Genomic DNA, 21,039 nt, shown 5'->3' with positions numbered 1-21,039 from the left:
CAGATAATGGCAGGTAGCCCATACAGAAATCTAATATATGGCAATATACTGTATGTAAAACACATATATGAAATATATGTTGATAAATGGTTTTCACTGATATAAAAAAATGTCACAAACTTGCATGGAACATATATTTCAAAATAGTACACAATTTAACATATAGCCTACTAGTGGATTATTAATATCTACATAATATCTATGCTCAAATATATCAACTATAATTTTATATAGGCCTAAATGTTCATTTATGGCCATATATCACATTTTGAATGGGAGATACACATTTACAGATGGCAGATTGCATTGTGCCAGAAAATCTGATATTCAATCTGATATTATACAAAACTGTCCTTAAATTGCACAGAGGTGTTCATACTAGATAACAAGAATGAACCAAAAATAGTGAAAAATCCGACAGCCAGAAAAAAATGTTATGTCAATGTTATTTGTCATTTCGTAATAGTCAGAAGAGGTGCACACACCCAGTAAGGACACATGCATCCTTCATTGAATGACAGCATAATGACTTCACTTCCGGTAGGTCCAGTTTCAGACGGCCGGTGGCGCGCTTGATCTTGTTTTAGCGCTGGAGAGCTCGCGGCACTGTGAGACACGCAACATTTACTGCTGGCGCTGCGCGTGAGACCATCACACGGTGGGGAAAACGCACGAGAGAGGCACAGCAGCCACCCGAGGACCATTTACAGAGCAGATTTCTGTTTGATAACCGCGTGTAAGAGTCCACAGCGGGATCATTTCAACGGAATCCCAGAACAGACCAGCCGAGGAAGATGGGTTTAGTCCCTGCCGTATCAGTGCTCATTTTGGCCATCGCGGTTCCGAGCCTGGCCGGGTACATTGAGGTATGTGCGCGCTGTTGTCTCAACCTCATTTATAGCGCATGCTTCATAATGCTCTGTGTTTCTCACATTGTCTGTATTGATATTTGACCCCTGAAATCAATATTCCTGGATTAGGACAAGTTTGCTATTCAAGTGCTCAATCTGGAAAACCATTAGTCTGAATCTGGAGAATGTCTCTTTATATGATTTTTTATTATTTATTTATTTATTTATTTATTTATTTATTTTTAGGCCAATTGAATGACAGAAGAGAGAGAAAAAAAGTCAATTTTACTTGAAACCTTACGTAATTGTCTATGTTTGGGGTTACCAAAGCTGGTTGAGAAAAAGGAAAAACAATGCCTCTGTCTCCAGTCAAACTGTGGGGATTAAATGTCGTCGCAGTTTCATTTGAGTTTAGCTTTTATGTTTACTTGTCTTTCTGATTGGAAAACTTTAACAACGAACTACGACATTGATTCTCTCATGTCTGTTTAAAGTTCCCCGGAGCTAATCTGAATGTGCACTTACAGTATGAAGACAGAGGTCTTTCTGAACATCTAGATACTTTCAAATCTCCTCTTAACCTCTATTGAGGTCAGAAACCCAGGGGTGCTTTGGGATTTTGGTAATAAAATAGGGTTCTATTTGTTAACATTAGTTAACAACATTAGTTAACATGAACTAACAATGAACAGTTGTATTCTTATTAACTAACATTAACTAAGATTATTAAATGCTGTAAAAATACATTGTTCATTGTTTGTTTATGATCCCTAAAGCATTAACTAATGTAATCGTATTGTAAAGTGTTCCTGGGATTTGTTCTATTTTTAATACATTTTGCATCAACATTGAAGCTAGAATTGTACATTAGAAGAGCTCGCACACTTTTCTTTGATGTCGCTTTTAAATGGTTTTTGTCCCTCTGAGGTTTAGAGGTGCTAGTTGCACATTTGCTTTTTGAAGCTATGACTGTGACCGCATAGAAATTAAATTAGATGAACAGTCAAAAATCAACCTTAGACTAAGGACTTAAAATATTTGAATTTACCTTTAAATAACTACAAACATACACCATTACGCATACAGTATACACCTGGAATAGCTTTCAGGTATTTGGTCTGATCAGCCGCATCTCTCAAAATGGCAATCTTTCGGTGATAAAGTGCTCTTAGGATGTTAAAGAACTTGTATCAGAGAAAACGTTCAATATTGTGAAACGTGTCAATCACTGGCAAGAAAATGCAAATATTAAAGTAGCTATATCAAAGTAGGTCAAATAACTGGGGATGCAATGATTCCTACATTGAAGAGGCTCACACACCTTTCCTTGGAGGGGACCTGCTCTTTTTGTCTGTTTTTTTGAGGTGCAGTTTGTTTTAAACTGTACCTAATCCTGGCTGCCCTTGTTTTAGAAGCAGTCTGGTGCTTTTATATTTGTGCCAATATTACACACCTCTCTGACAGCATGCACTTCCAATAAGATGTCAACTCAGCCTTAGGCATGATTCAAGGAATTATGGACCGATTCTTTATTGCTGCCATTGTAATGGCGTCAATGCACCGAAATAAATTCTAAAATGATCTCTCTGTGTACTTGCCTAATTGATGCATTTAGGGAGAAAAGAGCTGCCTGTGACTCACCACTATTGGGTGGTGCAGTGGTGTTCATGAATATGTACAGTTCAGCATTATGGATGGAAATCAAGGAATCATTTTACAACTAGATCAATATTCAGAGCCTATCCTATTTCTGATATCACTGCTTTTTTCATTGCTACACATTTGACTCCTTGCATCCTTCATTGTGTTTATCTGATACTTTCTTTGGGTGTAAGATTTCCATGATAAAATGATATATTTTGGGAGGTGGCATGTGGTAAGAGATGTGTATCTGGAGAGCATTGTGTTGCCTGTCAGCAGGCGTGGGGTGCTGAGTTGGCGAGTCTCCTTGACCTCAGACCAGATTTAAGTCCTGTCCGGAAAGTTCTGCAGAGGTTCTGCGCAGCCCTGAGCCCTCAGTTCCTAAACCGCAGGAGAGCTGCATCCAATTGAAAAATCTGAAGGGAATTATTACCTCTTTTCTTTTTTTGGCCAGGTATCCTTTTAATTTGTTGGGAGTCCAATCACATTGGGCTGTCTCTTTGGGTGTTGATTCTTTGCTGTTAGCTCTGTGAGGCCGGTGTGAGCTTGCATTTGGCTTTAATTGTTCCCTCAGCTGGGCGCAAGTCTCTGTTAAATAACCATGACATATTTTCTCTATTCCAAAACCTAGTGAGTTGTGTGTGTAGGATATGTAAGCATTTTAAAGCCTCCTTTTCCAAAGTAGGCGGCATGATTATGCTGTACTCTAAGATACTTTCTTTTGGCGAAATTCTAAGGCAGCATCGCATCTATCCTTTGTGGGCTTAACAATAATTTCTTCAGACTGATCACACTGTGGATTTGGCAACATTAGGCCGAATGTTTTGCTGCTGAAATTGGTCTGTGCTTACTGAAATTCAATCACAGTCCTCCAATGGCTGAATCTGGAAGTGTTGTTGAAGGTTTGTGGGCATGTGTGAGTTCCAGTTTCTGAGTGAAATGGCCACAGAGCGTGCCAAAAGCAAGTTGTTTTAGTTGTTAATGATGTAATACCGTCAACAGGATCGCATATTTTATTAACTTTAGCCCAGAACCTAAACCTAACCATCAGTTTGAGTGAAAATGCAATCTTCGAATAGCACTTGCCATTATTTATGTGAACGCGCTTACTTTCTCGTAGATTGCTCACGCAATGCGCTCGCTATCAGTTGCGCAGAGGGAAATGTGATCATGCTTGAATTATTGCAAAAATGACTGATGGTGGGTTGTGCTTGTCAGTAATTTTCCAGTATAGGGTTGATTTCAGTGCACATCAACATTTGGAAACAATATATCGGATTCCCATGTGATCAACTTGATTTCTTTGTCATGAAAAAGATGTTGTAGAGGAAGTAGATTTTAAATATAATTAATATCGAAAAGTATCAATAAAATGTACTATTATACCCAAGATTTTTGTGTGCCTTGTTATTTTAGGTTTATTAGAACATTGTGTACTTCGCTTAACAACATGCTAATGGCGAACTCTATTGAAATCAACTGACAGTTAAAGGAATAGTTCACCTGAAAAATCTCTCATCATTTACTCATGCCATCCCAGATGTGTATGACTTTCTTTCTTCTGCAGAACACAAATCAGGGTTCCAGACTAAAAAAATGACTAAGGAGCCATTGGCTCCTAAACTGAAACGTTTAGGAGCCAAATGGCAGTTTTTGTTGCCACATCACAGAATTGCTTGATTTAGATTGGCTTTCTATCTTATTTTTGAACAACAAAGAAAAGACAGCTGATAGCTCATTAATCGGGTGTTTAATATATATACTGTATAGGTGAGTGCACAAATTTGCATTCCCCTTTTGTCTCATAAGTTTTCCCACCCCTTTCAGAATTTATACAAATATAAGAGATAAATGATATATATATATATTTTTTATTAAGTATTGCCCTTCAGATTCTACATAAGAAGATATTTACATAAAGCATAGCATGCAATGCATATAGTAGTGTATTATCTTTAGTGAATGTTTGCACCTTGTGTAATAGTTGTTTATGAGTCCCTCAATGGTCCTAAGTATCAAAAGCTGGATCTCACATCACAAATAAATAATATATATATATATAATGTAAAATACATTTTATATATGCACTCTCATATACATATGTTGTAAAATATGCACTCTCATAGACATATGTATGTATCTATGTTTATATATATATATATATATATATATATATATGAGAGTGCATATTAAATTGATTTTACATAGTATACAAATGTGTGTATGTGTGTGTGTGTATATATATATATATCTATATCTATATATATATATCTCAAACAATCTTAGTCTTTCTTTACTGTTACCAGATGGCCCCAGACACAGACACTTCAAGAGTGCAAATTGAATGAAATCCCAGATGCAGTTTATTGTTCTACTCCAATCACAATCAATAATTACCAGAAGAAAAAAAAAAGATTTGGTACATAACGCAGGACTTATAAACAAGCCCGAAATACACATGGGACTACTATTTGGAATGTCTGCGCTCTCAGTTGTGAACTGACTGACAGCTGATTCGCTGAGAAAGTGACTCGAATTCAAACTGCTAACTTGAGCTCCTGAGTTCAAACAAGCTCTTGTTGGGTGATTCATTATAAAGACCCGGTTCAAAAGAGTCATTGTTCACAAATCTGTGTTTGTTGTTGCGTGCAGCCAGTGAGCTCATATCATCAACAGGAAGGGTGAAAAGTGGTGCGAGACACTGGCGATCTAAAGATGTATTCAATAACTCACAGATGATATCTGACGAAACCGCATATGACAGCACACATCCTGACTGTCGCCAATGGCGACTAGATTTTAAATTATTGTCGCAATCATTTATTTTTGGTCGCATTTGACCATTTTAGTCTCAGTCTGGAGCCCAGCAAATAAAGACTTTTTTAGAATAATTTCTCAGCTCTTTTTGTTCATACAATGTAAATAATAGGTGCCAAAATTTTCAAGCTCCAAAAATCACACAAGTCAGCATAAAAGTAATCCATATGACTCCAGTGGTTAAATCAATATCTTCAGAAGCGATATGGTAGATGTGTGTGAGAAACAGATCACTTTCACATTCTTCTTCTTGTGTTTTTGGTGATTCACATTATTCATGCTTATCACCCCCTACAGGGCAGGGAGAAGAATTTAAAGCAAAAAGGGCTTAAATATTGATTTGTTTCTCACCTACTCTTATCATATCTCTTCTGATAATATGGATTTAACCACTGGAGTCATATGGATTACTTTTATGATGCTTTATATGCTTTTTGCAGTGTCAATTTTGGCACCCATTCACTTGCATTGTATGGACCATCAGAGCTGAAATATTCTTCTAAATATTTTAATTTGTGTTCTGCAGAAGAAAGAAAGTCATACACATCTGGGATGGCATGAAGGTGAGTAAATGATGAGAGAATTTACATTTTTAGGTGAACTGTCCCTTTAAGGTGCTGTCTTAGAAGATTCTTTCTAAAAGACAATCTCTTGTTAGTGTCATGTTTGCTAGTGCAGCTGCCCCATCATTGGCACTATGAATAGAGTTAGCTTATTTTCCTCACCTTATTGTTGTCAAATGTGGAAATTAACATTCAGGGTAAAGTGGTCTAAAGCCTGTTTCTCTGAAATAGTTTCAGTCATTTTAATTAGTTTAAACAAAGTATCCAAAGCAAAGCTCAGCCCTGGCCAATGTAGCACATTGCCAACTAATGCAACACAGTCTTGCTGGAATTTTACTGGCACCAAATCATTTTTGTGTTATATGCAAAGCGCAAATCACAAGCTTGGTTTTCGAGAATAACACAAGCTGGAAGTCGCTGCACTCTTTTCCTATGCTCTGAAATGGTAAACTTAAGTATGGTCTCTTTTACAGATGCAGTTTTGTAGCACTGTCCCCCATGTTGTATTGTGATTCTGGGCTCTTGTTATGATTACAAGAAATCATGAAATCAAACTTAATCCCATTTACTTCATTAATACATGTTGCTGGTCTTATTTTGCATAATTTTCATTGGCTTAAACTATTCCAAAGACAAAATTTTTTTGTAATCTTCCATCAAAATGTAATAACTCGCTACTCTGAAATTACTTTCCTTTTTGCTAACATCACCAAGCCCTCTTTTTTTTTTTTTTTTTTCAAACCACCATACCAGTAAGGAACACCCACTTTTCACCATCTATTTAACATGGTTAAAATAAGCTCTGTCTTACATTTCCTCCCATTGAATATCTTGATTCAATTGGAAATATGTCAAATAAAGGAAGTAAAATGGTTTGCGATTGCAATTTCACGTGGAATAACATTTGAGCCTTGCTGATTCTGACCATATCTATCAAGCCAAATAAGACTCGGATTTTGTCAAGCAGCCCTGACATTTTACTGAAATACAAGTTGAAGTCAATGCGCTGACACCATTGCAGGATTCTGCCTTTTTTGCATGTCACACCTGTGCTTGGTTTACCATACGCAATAGCTTTGTGTATGCGTGAATGTTTGCGGGGGTGTGTGGTTTGTTTTCGGGGTGGATTGTGTCTGCAGCCTTTGTAGGCATACAAGCCATTTGTATGCAGACTTCTTTGTGTGGATGTGTTAGGAGTGCTTTTAATAGCATGCTCACCCCAGTGGGATGAATGGATGCTGCCGAGGGGCTATTGTGAGCTCTGAATTTGTGCAAACAGCCTGACCAACACGTGGACCTAGAGGAACATAACTGCATGTATGTTTACCCGACACAACGACGGACAACCAGGCTAAAGAGCAGACGTTAATTGTCACATTGTGCTTTTCTCTTGACGTTAAAATCAGGATTACTGTATTCAAACCAAGCATTGGAGTTTGCTTCTGTTTAAATACCACAGTCACATTTATATTTGACTAACAGCAACATTATTTCTCAAATGTGTAACACTGCATACAGGCACAACTTGAAAAATGCAACAGGACAATTTTGTCAGTCGTTTGGTTTCTATTTGTATCCCCGCTGACTTTAAACCCTCATCGGTCCAAAATCCTGCTCCAAATAACTATACTGCACATCAAATATTACACATGGCATCAAAAAATGTTCTGACTGGCTTTAATTTTGCCGCATCACACAACAGTTTTGCGTCCAGTGTGGAAGGACAAACTGCTTCTAAGTCAAATCATGTTTGGACATGGTGTAAGAACTTGCATGCATTATCTGGGAAGAACAAGCATATGGGAAGGTTTTCAAATGTGATTTGAATGTTCACAATAGTGTAGGGTACTAATATAGATTTCCTGATTTCACAAGCTCTTGAATCAATTTGATTCTGAATCAATTCTGTTTGGATTTGTTTCTATATAATTTGAGTATATTTCAGTTATAATGTTCATTTTGCTGTATGAAAGCAATTTGTTGATTCTTGATACCAATTTCGATACCACAACAAACTAATAACAAATTTGAGTAAACATTGTTTCAGGTTCTCAAATAATAATTCAAGACAAGTAATAACAAAGAAAGAAATGACAAGTTAGGGGTGGACGATATGACCAAAATCTTATGTCACTATATGAGTAATTTTATATCACAATAACGATATATATCATGATATAGTAGTTTTATTTTTCTTATGAAAACCAATAAAAATTGTTTAACTTTATAAATAACCATATTGTAATGCCTATTTTTTGGAAAATCTAGTCAGTGAAGTAAATACTTTTAAAAGAAAACTACTACCTATATAATTTTTTTTTTTTTTTTTTTTTGGAATGGCCAATTCCCAATGCGCTCTAAGTACTCGTGGTGGTGTAGTGACTCGCCTCAGTCCGGGTGGCGGAGGACGAATCTCAGTTGCCTCCGCGTCTGAGACCATCAATCCGCGCATCTTATCACATGGCTTGTTGAGCACGTTACTGCGGAGACCTAGCGCATGTGGAGGCTTCACCCTATTCTCCGCGGCATCCACGCACAACTCGCCACGCGCCCCGCCGATAGTGAACCACGTTATAGTGACCACGAGGAGGTTACCCCATGTGACTCTACCCGCCCTAACAACAGAGCCAATTTGGTTGCTTAGGAAACCTGGCTGGAGTCACTCAGCACGCCCTGAATTCAAACTCGTGACTCCAAGGGTGGAATTTTCTCCTTATTTAGAACTTAGGACGTGCTTCATTTTGAGGTGGTAAAACAGATTGTTTGTATTACCACAAGTGATTATCGTCATGCAACACAGTTTGCAGATTAAGTTGTTCTAATCTGTGATGGCTTTTGTGAACCTACACCACAGATGTCGCACCTGTTTTAATAATAAGCTCCCCTTCATTTTCTTGACTTTTCTTTTGATCATATCAGCAATAATTCATCAAATGATGAAGTACAGATGTGCAGTTTAGTCAAGTAAAACTAAAAAAAGCATGTTAAAGAGATGATTCAGGTGTCTGGATCACAATCATGCTGTCCCAGCAGAGTGTGTCAGATCACAGTGGACTGCTGCATCCTCTGTTATAGAGCGCTCAGAACCGCCTCTTGCATTGCCTGATCTGCATAGTTCCTTTAGTGAATCTGGTGTTTAACCAGTGCACAGAAGTTTTACCAGCCCGCAACTCATTCCCCACTCAATGTGAAGCGTGCCTACTGGTAGATACGCCCATGCCGCGCACATGGATATTTACATATCGCGATACACGATACAGCAAAATCTCTATCGATTGACACTTTATACACCAATCAGCCACAACATTAAAACCACCTGCCTAATATTGTGTATAGCATTCTGAGATGCTATTCTTCTCACCACAACTGTACAGAGCAGTTATCTGAGTTATTGTAGACTTCGTCAGTTCGAACCAGTTTGGCCATTCTCTGTTGACCTCTCTCATCAACGAGGCATTTCCATCCACTGAACTGCCGCTCACTGGATGTTTTTTTGTTTTTGGCACCATTCTGAGTAAATTCTAGAGACTGTTGTGCGTGAAAATACCAGGAGATCAGCAGTTACAGAAATACTCAAACCAGCCCATCTTGCACCAACATTCATGAATGGCCAGACTGCTTCGAACTGACAAAGTCTACGGTAACTCAGATAATCACTCTGTACAATTGTGGTGAGAAGAATATAATCTCAGAATGCTATTCTGAGATGCGGGTTGGCGCTGTTTTGGCGGCACGAGAGGGAGCTACACAATATTAGGCCGGTGGTTTTAATTTTGTGGCAGATCAGTGTATCTTCACCACGATATATATCATCATATCGCCCAGCCCTATTACAGTCAATAGAACAAATACTTTAACAAAAGAACAAAGATACACATTAAGAAAACAATGCTTGAAGTTTTTAATAGCAGTATCAAGTATTCAAGTAAACTTTCAGAAATTTGAAAAAGGAACGAAATGTAACACAAAACTACTTAAATTACTGGTGTTCACTGTACGATTATGATACATTAATACTTGTAAAGCAAATAAAGTTATCTAGTTAAGATCAGTGAGTTTTTCTTGTTTTCAAACTGAACACTGATACCAATGTGAAATAAAAAGGGAAATTTAAGATTCTTGTTGTTTCTCGACGCGATTGACGTAATGAGCACCCCTGGCATAGAGTAAAAGATCAATCCTTTCAATATTTGTGTCTTTCAAATAAAGATCAACATCTGGGTCTTAATCACGAAAATTAATCACAAAATCATTTTTTGTTTTTAAATCCAGGCCTAGTTACCAAGTATGGCGCTAGCAACGCCAAGGTCATATGTTGGATTCTCACGGAACGCACATGCTAAAATACTGTAAGTTGCCTTTGATAAAAGTGTCTGTCAAATGCTTAAATGTAAATGTATAACAGGTGTGGCAGAGCTGTATTGTGGGATTGCAGGCATCTGTGTTATTCAGCGATGGTCGTGTCATCCATTTCCTGTTTCATAAAGCCTGAGCCATGTTGGCACCGCCCTGCTGCTCATCCTGTGAGCTGGAAGCTTAGTGCTTAGAGAGACTTTCAGTTATTTCACCAGCCGCTCTCTCAGTCTCCACAAATCCTCTTAGTTGTAAGACAAACTCAGAGGAGAACATGCTAGCCTGCTAAAGATGCTCCACCCCTCCATTACTAAAATGATGCATACATGCGCGCAAGCACACCTTGAGAGCCGCACCCTCATTCAAGCCAAGAATGTGCTCTGTACCTTAGTCAATGACACACTTCCTGGCTTATCACTATAGTGACTGAACCATTGATGTTACCCTGCCCTAAAGTACTGACACATTAATGGCAGAAATCATTTGAACATTTGGGTAGTTGACATGGACATTAACTTTTCCCTTTAGGTTAAGGCTTTCAATTAATATGAGATCATGAAAGTGATGTTTAAAGTAGTTTTTGATGGAGTTTGTGTCCCACTAAACACATGCAATTCATGCTATTATGCACATACACATGTTTGAGACAACAGTAAGACTCCAATATGGAAGGTCAATGACATTATATGCAAATATTGTATGTAAAGCCTTTACTTATTTTATGATTATTCCTGTGGAGGTCCACATTGCAGGACTGAATAAAGAACATTGGGTGCAGTTCCACATAAACATTTACAAGTTTAATTAATTGAAGGAGGTAAAATCCTCCCTCTTTATGTGCAAGCTTCAAAATGTTTTATTTAGACTAATTCTTGTTGGAGTCCTGACTAGCATGATTGTCAAGTGTACCCAAGGGATTGCCCATTTAAAAATGGACTTTAATAAAGAAAAGTGTAGCCTTTTTTCATTATGTTTGGGGAAAAATGTACAGTTTTGGAAAATAGACCCCAATAAGTTAATGGCAAAATATTTTGATTGTAATTCTATCCACGTTGTTCAATTAAATATTTTTTGTATATCACAGTTCATGAGGATAGTCACACCGTAAGACAATTTCCACATTACTTCAATTTCTAAATAATAAGAACGGAGTTCGATGCACAGAGTTTTATGGACAAAATCTGTGTTCTGCTGTGTTTAAAATCTTGCTGTCCAGCCAAATGACAGAAAAATAAGAGAAAATAAATTATTGTCCTTTATCTTTGTCATGTCAACTGCCCATTTTCAGATTTCCATATTTAAAGACCTTAAAAAATTGCTTTATCCCTTTTTATGACCTGCGTTGATGTATTAAAACATTAAGTTTGGTTTAGACAATGAATGGCTTATTCCTATCTTTATTTTATTGTAGCCATCAGGCTTTAGTTTAGCCACAGCCATAAACATAATTTCCTTGTTGGTTGGTTGCAGGAGAAGAGACATTCTCACTCTAGAGAGCATTAAACTAAAAAAAACATATATTTTAAATGTGAATATCTGCTGAAAGGGAATTTTGTCAACATTTAAGAGTACCTTAGCAAATCTATGACCTTAAAACTAACAGACATGGACTAAATGCAACAAAAATACAATTATAATTTATTGGGGTCTTAAAAATAGGAATCTGTACTAGGGCTGAACGATTTGGACAAAAAGTATAAAAATGTTGATTATTTTGCAAAAAACTGTGAAAGGGTCAGTTCACTTTTCATAAATTTTTTTGAAACCCAGTCAACTTGAATATTATATTATTGCAGTAATAATAATAATGTTAAGAAATTGGTATAGAAATATATTATTGTATAATAGTATTATTATTATTACCATAATAATTTATTATTATTATTTAATAGTAATCTATTGCTTTAATAATTTCTTAATTTACTATGCAGTCCCAGTAAACCCTCAAGCCTTTATTTTGAAAACAGAAGGGATGGATGTTTCTGTTGTTTGAAGTTGAGTTGACAATGGCCTTTTAATGGATCATATAGCAATTTATTTTTTTCTCCCCTTTTTCTCCCAATTTGGAATGCCCAATTCCCACTACTTACTAGGTCCTCATGGTGGCGTGGTTACTCACCTCAATCCAGGTGGCGGAGGACAAGTCTCAGTTGCCTCCGCTTCTGAGACAGTCAATCCGTGCATCTTATCACGTGGCTTGCTGTTTATGACACCGAGGAGACTCACAGCATGTGGAGGCTCATGCTACTCCCCGCAATCCACGCACAACTTACCACTCGCCCCATTGAGAGCGAGAACCATTAATCGCGACCACAAGGAGGTTACCCCATGTGACTCTACCCTCCCTAGCAACCGGGCCAATTTGGTTGCTTAGGAGACCTGGCTGGAGTCACTCAGCACACCGTGGATTCGAACTCATGACTCCAGGGGTGGTAGTCAGCGTCAATACTCCCTGAGCTACTCGGGCCCCCTCATATCGCAATTTCGATTTTATTTCGGTTAATTGTTCAGCTCTAATCTGTACCTTACTGTTTCAAAATACATCAAAGCACATCTTATTTTGGTAAAACCACTCTTTGTGTCTCTGTCATCCATCTGATCTCCTCCTCTGTGTCATGTCTGAGCATGTCTGCTGCTTCAGGTCCCTCTTCAGGATCGGCTGCATGAGAGGAGGTTACATTTAGTGAGCTCGTCAGGCAAACCCCGCTAGCACGATATATCTAAATCTTAGTCTCCTGGGCGCCATGTTCGCTCAAATTATCCTGTGCATTTTCAGTCGCCTTTGTGTTTGAAAGCATGACAGGGAGAGGCATTTTTACCTCCCACAGCCTGGCTCATCACAAATTTAAACTCTCAGCCATCAAAGACCCACAGAAATGGTCACATCTTGCAGGCTTTAGCACAAATACATGCAGCCCAATCCACCTTTAAAGGAATAGTTCATCCTTTAATGAAAATTCTGTCATCAACTCTCTCATGTTGTCCCAGACCCATATGACTTCCTTTATTCCATGGAACACAAAAGGAGATGTTAGGCAGAATGCTAGGAACTGACAGCCTCAGTCATCAAGCACTTTTATTACATCTTTTTTTTTTTTTCATACAGTGAACGTGAATGGTGACTGAGGCTATCATTCTGTCTAACATCCCCTTTTTGCGTTCCTCTGAAGAAAAATAAAGGCATACAGGTTTGGTGGAAATTATGACAGAATTTTCATGTTTGCGTGAACTATCCTTTTAGCTGCGCCATACAGATGGCTGGTTTGCTTTTTGGAAAACATGATTGATTTTGGGGAGTGTGTGTGTGTGTAGTTTGTCTGCTCATTGCCTGCATCAGTAGTTGTGTTCGGATGGGTTGTGACTCATCTCCCTGCATGTGTTCACATATGAATAAAACATTTGCTAACTTATTCGGGAGCATGTTCTCTTACACACACAACAAGCCATTTTTTCTTCTTTTTTTTTAGCATCTCTTCTTCACTCATTATTTTAATTAAGCTCTTAAATTGTGCGGCATTTTTACACAAACTTGGTTCCAAAATGCAAATAACAGTATTTTTTCAGGGATGATAACTGGATGCCACTTGCTGAATTTAACTTGCTATATAACAAGGTCATGTGACAACAGTGTAGCAAACTAAAGTTTGAAACGTTTGTTGATGCACACTGCATACTGTTTCACATACTGCTCAAGTATTTATTTTGTTAATATGATTATGCTTTCAGCTAAAATTTGGAGATTACTCTCCATTCTGACAGAACTGTCATTTGACCATTTTTAAATCTATTCCACAGATTTTCTCCTGAAATCAGCACTGAAAATTTGAAAAAAGAATGCAGATTAGGTCTAGACCTCCTCATATTTTTTCCACTGTCTATCAAATTTCTTGTTTCTATTCGAGTAGGAGTGGCAGCAAATGAATCAGGGAATAAAACAAAACTCCAGTATGCATGTTGTTGCTTTAATTTACATGATCAAAAGCCTTTGTAAATTTTGTGTGGGAGATGACTAAGGGGTTGTTATTCTCATTTGAATCCCACTCAGGCTTTGACTTGTAGCCCCTCCTGTGTTGTGGTCTTTATTTGAATTCTAGGAGCAGTTTACATTCAGAAGTGCTTGTGTATCTTAAGTACTTTTTTCAGCCTTTTTCTGGCTGTGGAATGACTAAACTTTTTTTTTTTTTTTTTTTTTTTTTTTTGTAGATAAAGCCTGGTTTTCCTAGTAGGGATGTGCACGAGTAGTCATACACGAGTATTAGTTCTGCAATAATTATTCATAAAGTAAAAACACTATTCGAATTTCACAAAGGTTTGCTTTCTCTTTCTGCACAAGTAAACAGCTTCATCCCTGCCAACCTCTCTAGCCTCACTGCATTGGCATGTGGGTGTTGATTTGCAGGATGGCTAATGGCTCTGGAGTTTTATTACTTGACTGTTTAGATCTGTGTTAGCCAACCCTTCTCTTGCATACCCCTGATTTAGGCAATACAGTGACCAATCCCATAAACATCAAACTGTGTGCCACACCCAAGAATCAGGATGATTGTATGGGAAACTTTGACCAGTAGCAGCTCAGCGTTGTGGAATTATCCTCTTGTGTATGGTTGGTCTAAAGTGGTCTGATCTTGACCGGTCTAATGTAGGAGAACAGGGAAGGGATGAGAATGTCAGATCAAGGGAAGGCGAGCAGAGAGAAGATCAGTGTGCTGTAACCGTATACACCCCAGAGACCTGGATCCACACTGCTGAACCACCAAAAACACTGCCAACACTGATACAGCACTTTCGTAAAAACAGATACTGTAGAAGCAGAGATCACGATTGGCTGTTCAGTGAAAATCAAAGCATCCTGTTTTCTGACCTCACAAAAACACAACCAGGACCTTCTGAAACATCCATTTAGAGAAAAGTCCAGTTGTCTGAAAAGTTCAGAGACCTGCTTCTTTCAACCAAGGAGGTCTTTCATACCTGGAGAAAGCTGTCTTTAAGTATTCCCATTTATCCCAATAGCACTTGCTTGACTGGCACATGCCGCCCCATAAATATGCAGCCTTAAAGCTGCCATCTTTGCTCGCAGGGACTTGGTTCTGGAGTCCATTTCAAGCTTTTAGGAGGCAAAAACATCTACTATATTACAATAAAGTGTTTTTGATTGAATATGTTGTGTTAAAAATAATTTTGTCAGAATACACGACTACTTTTGAATGACCATCAATGGAAAAGGATGCTTTTTGCCCCCAGAATTGTGTAGGCTATTTATGGCATCTACCAGCAAGGTCTAAATGGCCAATGCTAACCAGGCAAGCCTTGACCCCTTGCTTCAATCAAGTGAAATACTAGCAGCTTATGGGTCTTGCGATGGAAGCACTTTGAAGGCTCAGAGCTGCTTTTATTGGTGGCAGTGACCGTGGAGAAGTGTTGGATCTGAAATCACCAGAGACAGGCTTCTGCTCCTCTGTCCTGCTGTAAGATGAAGAGGAGAATTGTAGGAGATGAAGGTGCCTTTGGGAGAGGCCTGAAGCATGACGCCTATCGTGGAAAGATATACGACCCTCAGAAGTGGGCGAGAATGTGAGAAGGGTATTGCTGGCAGAATGGAGAGAGAGAGAGATCAGGTGTAGAGTTTTAAGCAGAGACAGGCTGATGCAATGCTCCATGGAGAATATGGTGCACACATTCAAAACAGTGGATGTTCACTCTTTGGGGAAATCAAAGCGCAGTTCATTGCAGGCATGGCGCTATTGTCTGTCCCCCCCCCCCCCCCAATTTATTCATCTTGAATCCGATAGAATAGTATAGCTTGATTAGTGGTGCTTGCTAAATCAAGCATAAACTATTAATCCAAGTATGAAACTCAACCCATTCCATTGGTGCTGTAGACATGAGTAATGCCTCAAATTATTTGGTTTGTTCAAGGAGCGGTTTGCTATTACTTTTCAAAGTGATCAGACCTATGATTGCCATCTAGTGGATGCTTAAACGTGAAAATCTTATAGACTTTGAAGGAGGGGCCTGAACCATAGCTTGGGGCGGGAAAATAGCTCAACTTGGGGGTAGCCTGTTTTGACTTGGGCCAGTAGCAACTGCTTTCCGTCTTTTATCTGTTTTGCTACAATTATGTACCCTAAATGAGAAATTTTAACTAGAGGTACAGAAAAGGTCCCCTTGAGAGTACCACCCCAATGAAGGATCTTGTACCTTAAACAGTACCATTTTTCTGGGAGTGTACTGGGTGTGTATGCTTAGTTTTCACTGCAATAGAGACAGACATGCTCTGTATATATTCCTAATGCCAAAACTCTGCGGTTTGTGTCTTTCACATCATGCTCCATTGGAGTGGGAACAGGATGTTTTGTTGTGGGGACAGTGAGGAGTTTGAGAACATTGTTTTTTTTTTATTTTGTTTTCTGGTTTATTTAGTTGCCTTCCAGTGGATTTGAGATTTAAAGAGAGTGAGCTTTGTGTCAGTTCACTGTGAGCTGGGGAGATATCTTGTACAGTCTGCACAGACAGACAGGGCAACAGGAGATGAGCCCTGAGGCTGTGAATGAATCATGGATGGATTCATACACACAAACACACATGACTCAGCTTTTCACTGTATCTCCCCAGTGTATTGGTGAATCTCATGAGATTTTGCTTGTCACATTTTACAAAAAGAGCAAAAGGAAAAAATATGAAATCATACATGAAGAAAATTAAGCCTTTTTTAAGGCCATTGAGATTATTATTCTCATTAATGCACAAATAGCCGTAGCACAAATAGCCATAGCACTGTACAATATACAGAGCACGAGGACTACAGAGTGAAGACAAGGGTGCCAATAAATGCTGCCCAGAAGGAACACCAGTGTTATTTGAACACATTTCAAGCAAGCTCAACTTTGTAACATTCTGTCCATTTTTGTTCTGTAACCCCTCTCTCTCTCTCTCTCTCTCTCTCTCTCTCTCTCTCTCTCTCTCTCTCTCTCTCTCTCTCTCTCTCTCTCTCTCTCTCTCTTTTTCTCTTTGTTTCTTTTCCCCCTCCCTCTGGATTCTGTCATGCATACTTACGAACTGTCTCTGGTTAAAGCTGTGCAAAGGGTATGTTAGAAATACCATACTGGCATACTGCACATACTATTTCAGCATACAGTATTTAAATGTTATTTTTTAATTTGATTTGAGTATACACTTGTCAAAAGTACTCTTCATTTTCTTTAGGTGTAAACTTAAGCTTGTGCAACTTTAAATTCTATATGTGTGTGTGACTTTATCAAAGTGGATGTTCTGGCAGTCCTCAAAGCAGCCGGCTTGTCTTGCATTGCATGCAGATAAGTACAGGACATGGCTGTACATCTGGCACAGCGAAGCGAGCACAGGTCGTTTCTCAGAAATCCCAAGGTCTACGCGCAGAGATTAGGTGGGAGAGCTGTCAGCCAGACAGACCACGCCAGTGCTTAATCCTGTTCTTTTAAATGCTGAGAGACAGGCAAACAATGCTGAAAGCAAGCACAGTAACTGACTGCATTCACAGTAGTGTTCGCTGAGCCCCAAATCTCCACTTTGATGCACTAGATTTCCCTGCTTAGACCTCAGGCTTGCTGCAGAATGCAAGGTTAAAGGAATATTCTGGGTTCAAGTCAAGTTAGGCTCAATCAACAGCATTTGTGGCATAATGTTGATTATCAGCGAAAAATAATTTTTGATTTGTCCCTCCTTTAAAAAAAGAAACATCTGGGTAACAGTGAGGCACAGTGGAAGTGAATGGGCCCCAAAAACAACTCCAAAAACCAATTTAGTACCAATTTACACTCCTTAAATGTTAGTAACCATATAATCAAACAGCAATTTGTCAGCCCCTTAAATGTTTATTCTGGTGTGGTACATCACCCCGTAGACTTCCATTGTAAATGCATTAATGTACATTTGATTTTTGAGAGCCAAGTCTTTTGTTTTTACAAACTGAGGGATGAGTTGAAGTTTATTTTCTGTGGTAATCAAGCATGCCACAAATGATTAGGTTGCATTTCACCCAGAACATTAATTACATTTTATTATAGAGTTAAGGAGAATGCACAGAGTTTTTAAAACTAGCTCCACATTTATCCATTTCTTGGTCCGTGTGTGGCCTACTAAGAGTCACCGGAAACCGAGGGAGTGGAGAAGAGGATACGAGAGGTTTGACAGGAAAAAGGAGGAGCCCCTTATAGAAAGAAGAGAGGCGGAAGGTGATAATCAAAGGAAGGGCTTTCGAGAATGTTTTTGACACCCATGAGGATTGATGCGATGAGTGCAGGGTGGGTGGTCTGGTCATCATGTTGGGGCTGGTTTGGTTGTGGCAGACCAGTCACTGTCGCCTCCGGTGGGAAAGGGAAGCGTTGTTGTGTCTATTTCTGTCATCAACATCTGCCGTGGTGATGTCAGGAATGTAAGCTTCTCAGAGACACGTGGACACTAAGCCTGGATTGAGAGGGCCGTGAGGTTCGACCTGTCACATGGCACTGAAACACACGCCGGAGAAAGAAGCAGAGCAACAACACAAGGGCGCTCATGCATTTAAAAACATCTCACACAGCACTGTGGGAGAAGATGGTTCTGTCAGAGTTAGCTGGATGAGTACGCAGATGGAAGCTGTGTGTGTGCACGCATGTGTGCGTGATTGTGTGTGTTGTGTGTGTGTGTCACTCCTGCAGAAATGGCCCATATTCAAACAATGCACCATCACAGCTGAGAACGTACACTCGCGCACACATCATCTGTATTATAAAATGATGTCCACTTATGTTATTTTTCTGTCCCAAAGCAGTCATAATTTAGTTTTATGTACAATTTCCACCACTCTTGTTTCATCAGGATAGGTTGGGCCTTATGATTTTTGTGATGATGAAAACATTATGGCGGAATTGCTGAATTGAGTCATAAAAATTTAAAATGTGGAATTTCACAGAATTTGACAAATTTGGCATGAAATTAATGACAGTTTGACAGTTAATTACATTTAAATTAAGATATGTCCAAGATTTATTTATTTATTTTACTGAAAAGGACCAAAAATACTGTTAAAAATAAATGTTTTGTTGAAAATGAATTAGTATATTTTCATTTGAGTTAAGTTTTATGAATTCATTTGATTAGACACCATTTTAATGATGAAGTTTAGTTAGAACATTAAACAAGGAAATCACAGAAATTGGGAAAAATAAAACTGATTTTATAGGCCAAATTGCTTAAAACAGAATAGGCCACATGTTAAATGACCCATTTGCAAAAAAGGATCTTTTTGGACCAGGGAGGAATCTTTGCATTTTGAAAGTTGGGGTATGATTACATTAGGGTCAGAAATTTAGGGGGGTTCAGGGCAAAAATGCCAACAAAAATGACAAAGATGCCCCGCAAATTCAAAATATAGGGACATAAAATGCCCTCGTAATATGTTTTTTGTTTGTAACGTCTGCTATAGTATATAAATATTCTTAAAATTCTATTATAGTACTAGAAATGCATATTATGGCATAAAATATGAATTTATATTGATTTATTTCTAAAGATAATAAATTCTAATTTGTATTAATAATTTCTAAAATTTGTATTAATGAATCGATTAAATTGAAGTATTTTACATCAACTGATGAGACACAGTTTGTTTTAAATGGCAAGAAAAAAATGCCCTCATACAAATAAAAAATACCCCTGAAAATAAAATTCGGGAGGCAAATATTGCCCCTTTAATGTAAAAGTTAAATTCTGACACTGGTTTACATTTACATTTTTTTAAATGAGCAAGAAAAAAATCATAAAATAATATGTACCATGCAAATCACTGCTATGTTAGCAGCAGTGGAAATTAAGGCACTGGTAGTGGAAAAACAAGGCAAAAAAACAAAAAAAAACCTAATGGTTTTTGATGGATAAATGCTGTGGAGTTGATTTATTTTATCTCATCAGCATGTACCACTGATGCCTGTAAACATTATTCAGAACAGATGTTTCATGATAAACACATCCGCTGAAACCTTCATGCCTTCACTACATGTGATGTACACAAACTCTTTTGTTCGGCTGAAGATTACTAGTTATTTGCATTGGCAGTCAGTGGCGCGTTCAACTTCAACGTTGAGGTTGCCATTTTATTGCTTGGCAGAAGAGTTTCAACTTCCAACTGAGAAAAACATTTAGCAGGCTTACTGGAGCTGTTTCACGATAGATTGTGTGTCCTTATGACACAGTATTTTTTTAGCCCTCTCAACCGTTCCACTGAATTCCGACTTCCGTGATAGAAACGGAAATTCCACGGAGGCTTGGAAATTTCTCTAGCGTCTAGAGGAGAAACCAGTTCTGCATTTTAAGAGGAAGACCCACAAGCAGAAAAAAATTACTGGAGTGATTTTCCTCTGTGCTTTTCTTTGCTCTTTCTCCTCTCATCTCTTCTTGTCTCATTTTGTCTCGTCTGGTAGGTCGTGTTGGAAGTACACCAACTATCAGCTGTCAGGCGTCTCTTAACAACTTATCAACACACTCTTAAGCCATGAATCAGGGAATTTGTGTCTTTCACCATGATTACATATCTCACCCTTTTGTTCTCGCCTTTCTACGTTCTGTCCATTTTCCTTCATCCCTAAACTAGTGTCCTGCAATGTCCCAATCTTCAGCGAGCAGCAGGTGAAATTCATTCGCAGTGTTTTAATTGCCTACATAGAGGCCATGGAACCTTATAATTGACCAATTTGGAATGCCCTGTGCAGTCAGCAACTCACAAAAACAAACAGCCTCTGTGCGGAAGGCTTGACATGCAGTTGATTTCAGTAGAGCTTGATGTTATGTTGCTAAGCTAA

At 38.4% G+C, this 21,039-nt stretch overlaps 1 protein-coding gene across 5 annotated transcripts in view; it reads left to right on the top strand.

The window, feature by feature from the left end:
• Positions 1 to 596: 596 nt before the first annotated feature.
• aplp2 (amyloid beta (A4) precursor-like protein 2) overlaps positions 597 to 21,039 on the top strand; it is a 98,631-nt gene continuing 78,188 nt past the window's right edge. For 2 of the 5 annotated variants that reach the window (XM_051656292.1, XM_051656287.1), the window contains exon 1: positions 598 to 866. In XM_051656292.1, the coding sequence (XP_051512252.1) occupies positions 795 to 866 (72 nt within the window). In that variant the 5' untranslated portion in view covers positions 598 to 794. Of the gene's footprint in view, positions 867 to 21,039 lie in introns of all 5 variants that reach the window. The other 3 variants (XM_051656289.1, XM_051656290.1, XM_051656288.1) reach the window with 3 other exon arrangements.

Source organism: Myxocyprinus asiaticus, chromosome 26 (assembly GCF_019703515.2).
Source record: "Myxocyprinus asiaticus isolate MX2 ecotype Aquarium Trade chromosome 26, UBuf_Myxa_2, whole genome shotgun sequence".
Classification (NCBI taxonomy): Eukaryota; Metazoa; Chordata; class Actinopteri; order Cypriniformes; family Catostomidae; genus Myxocyprinus; species Myxocyprinus asiaticus.
Note: the sequence above shows the minus strand (reverse complement) of the source record. Positions and strands in the feature narration are given on the sequence as shown.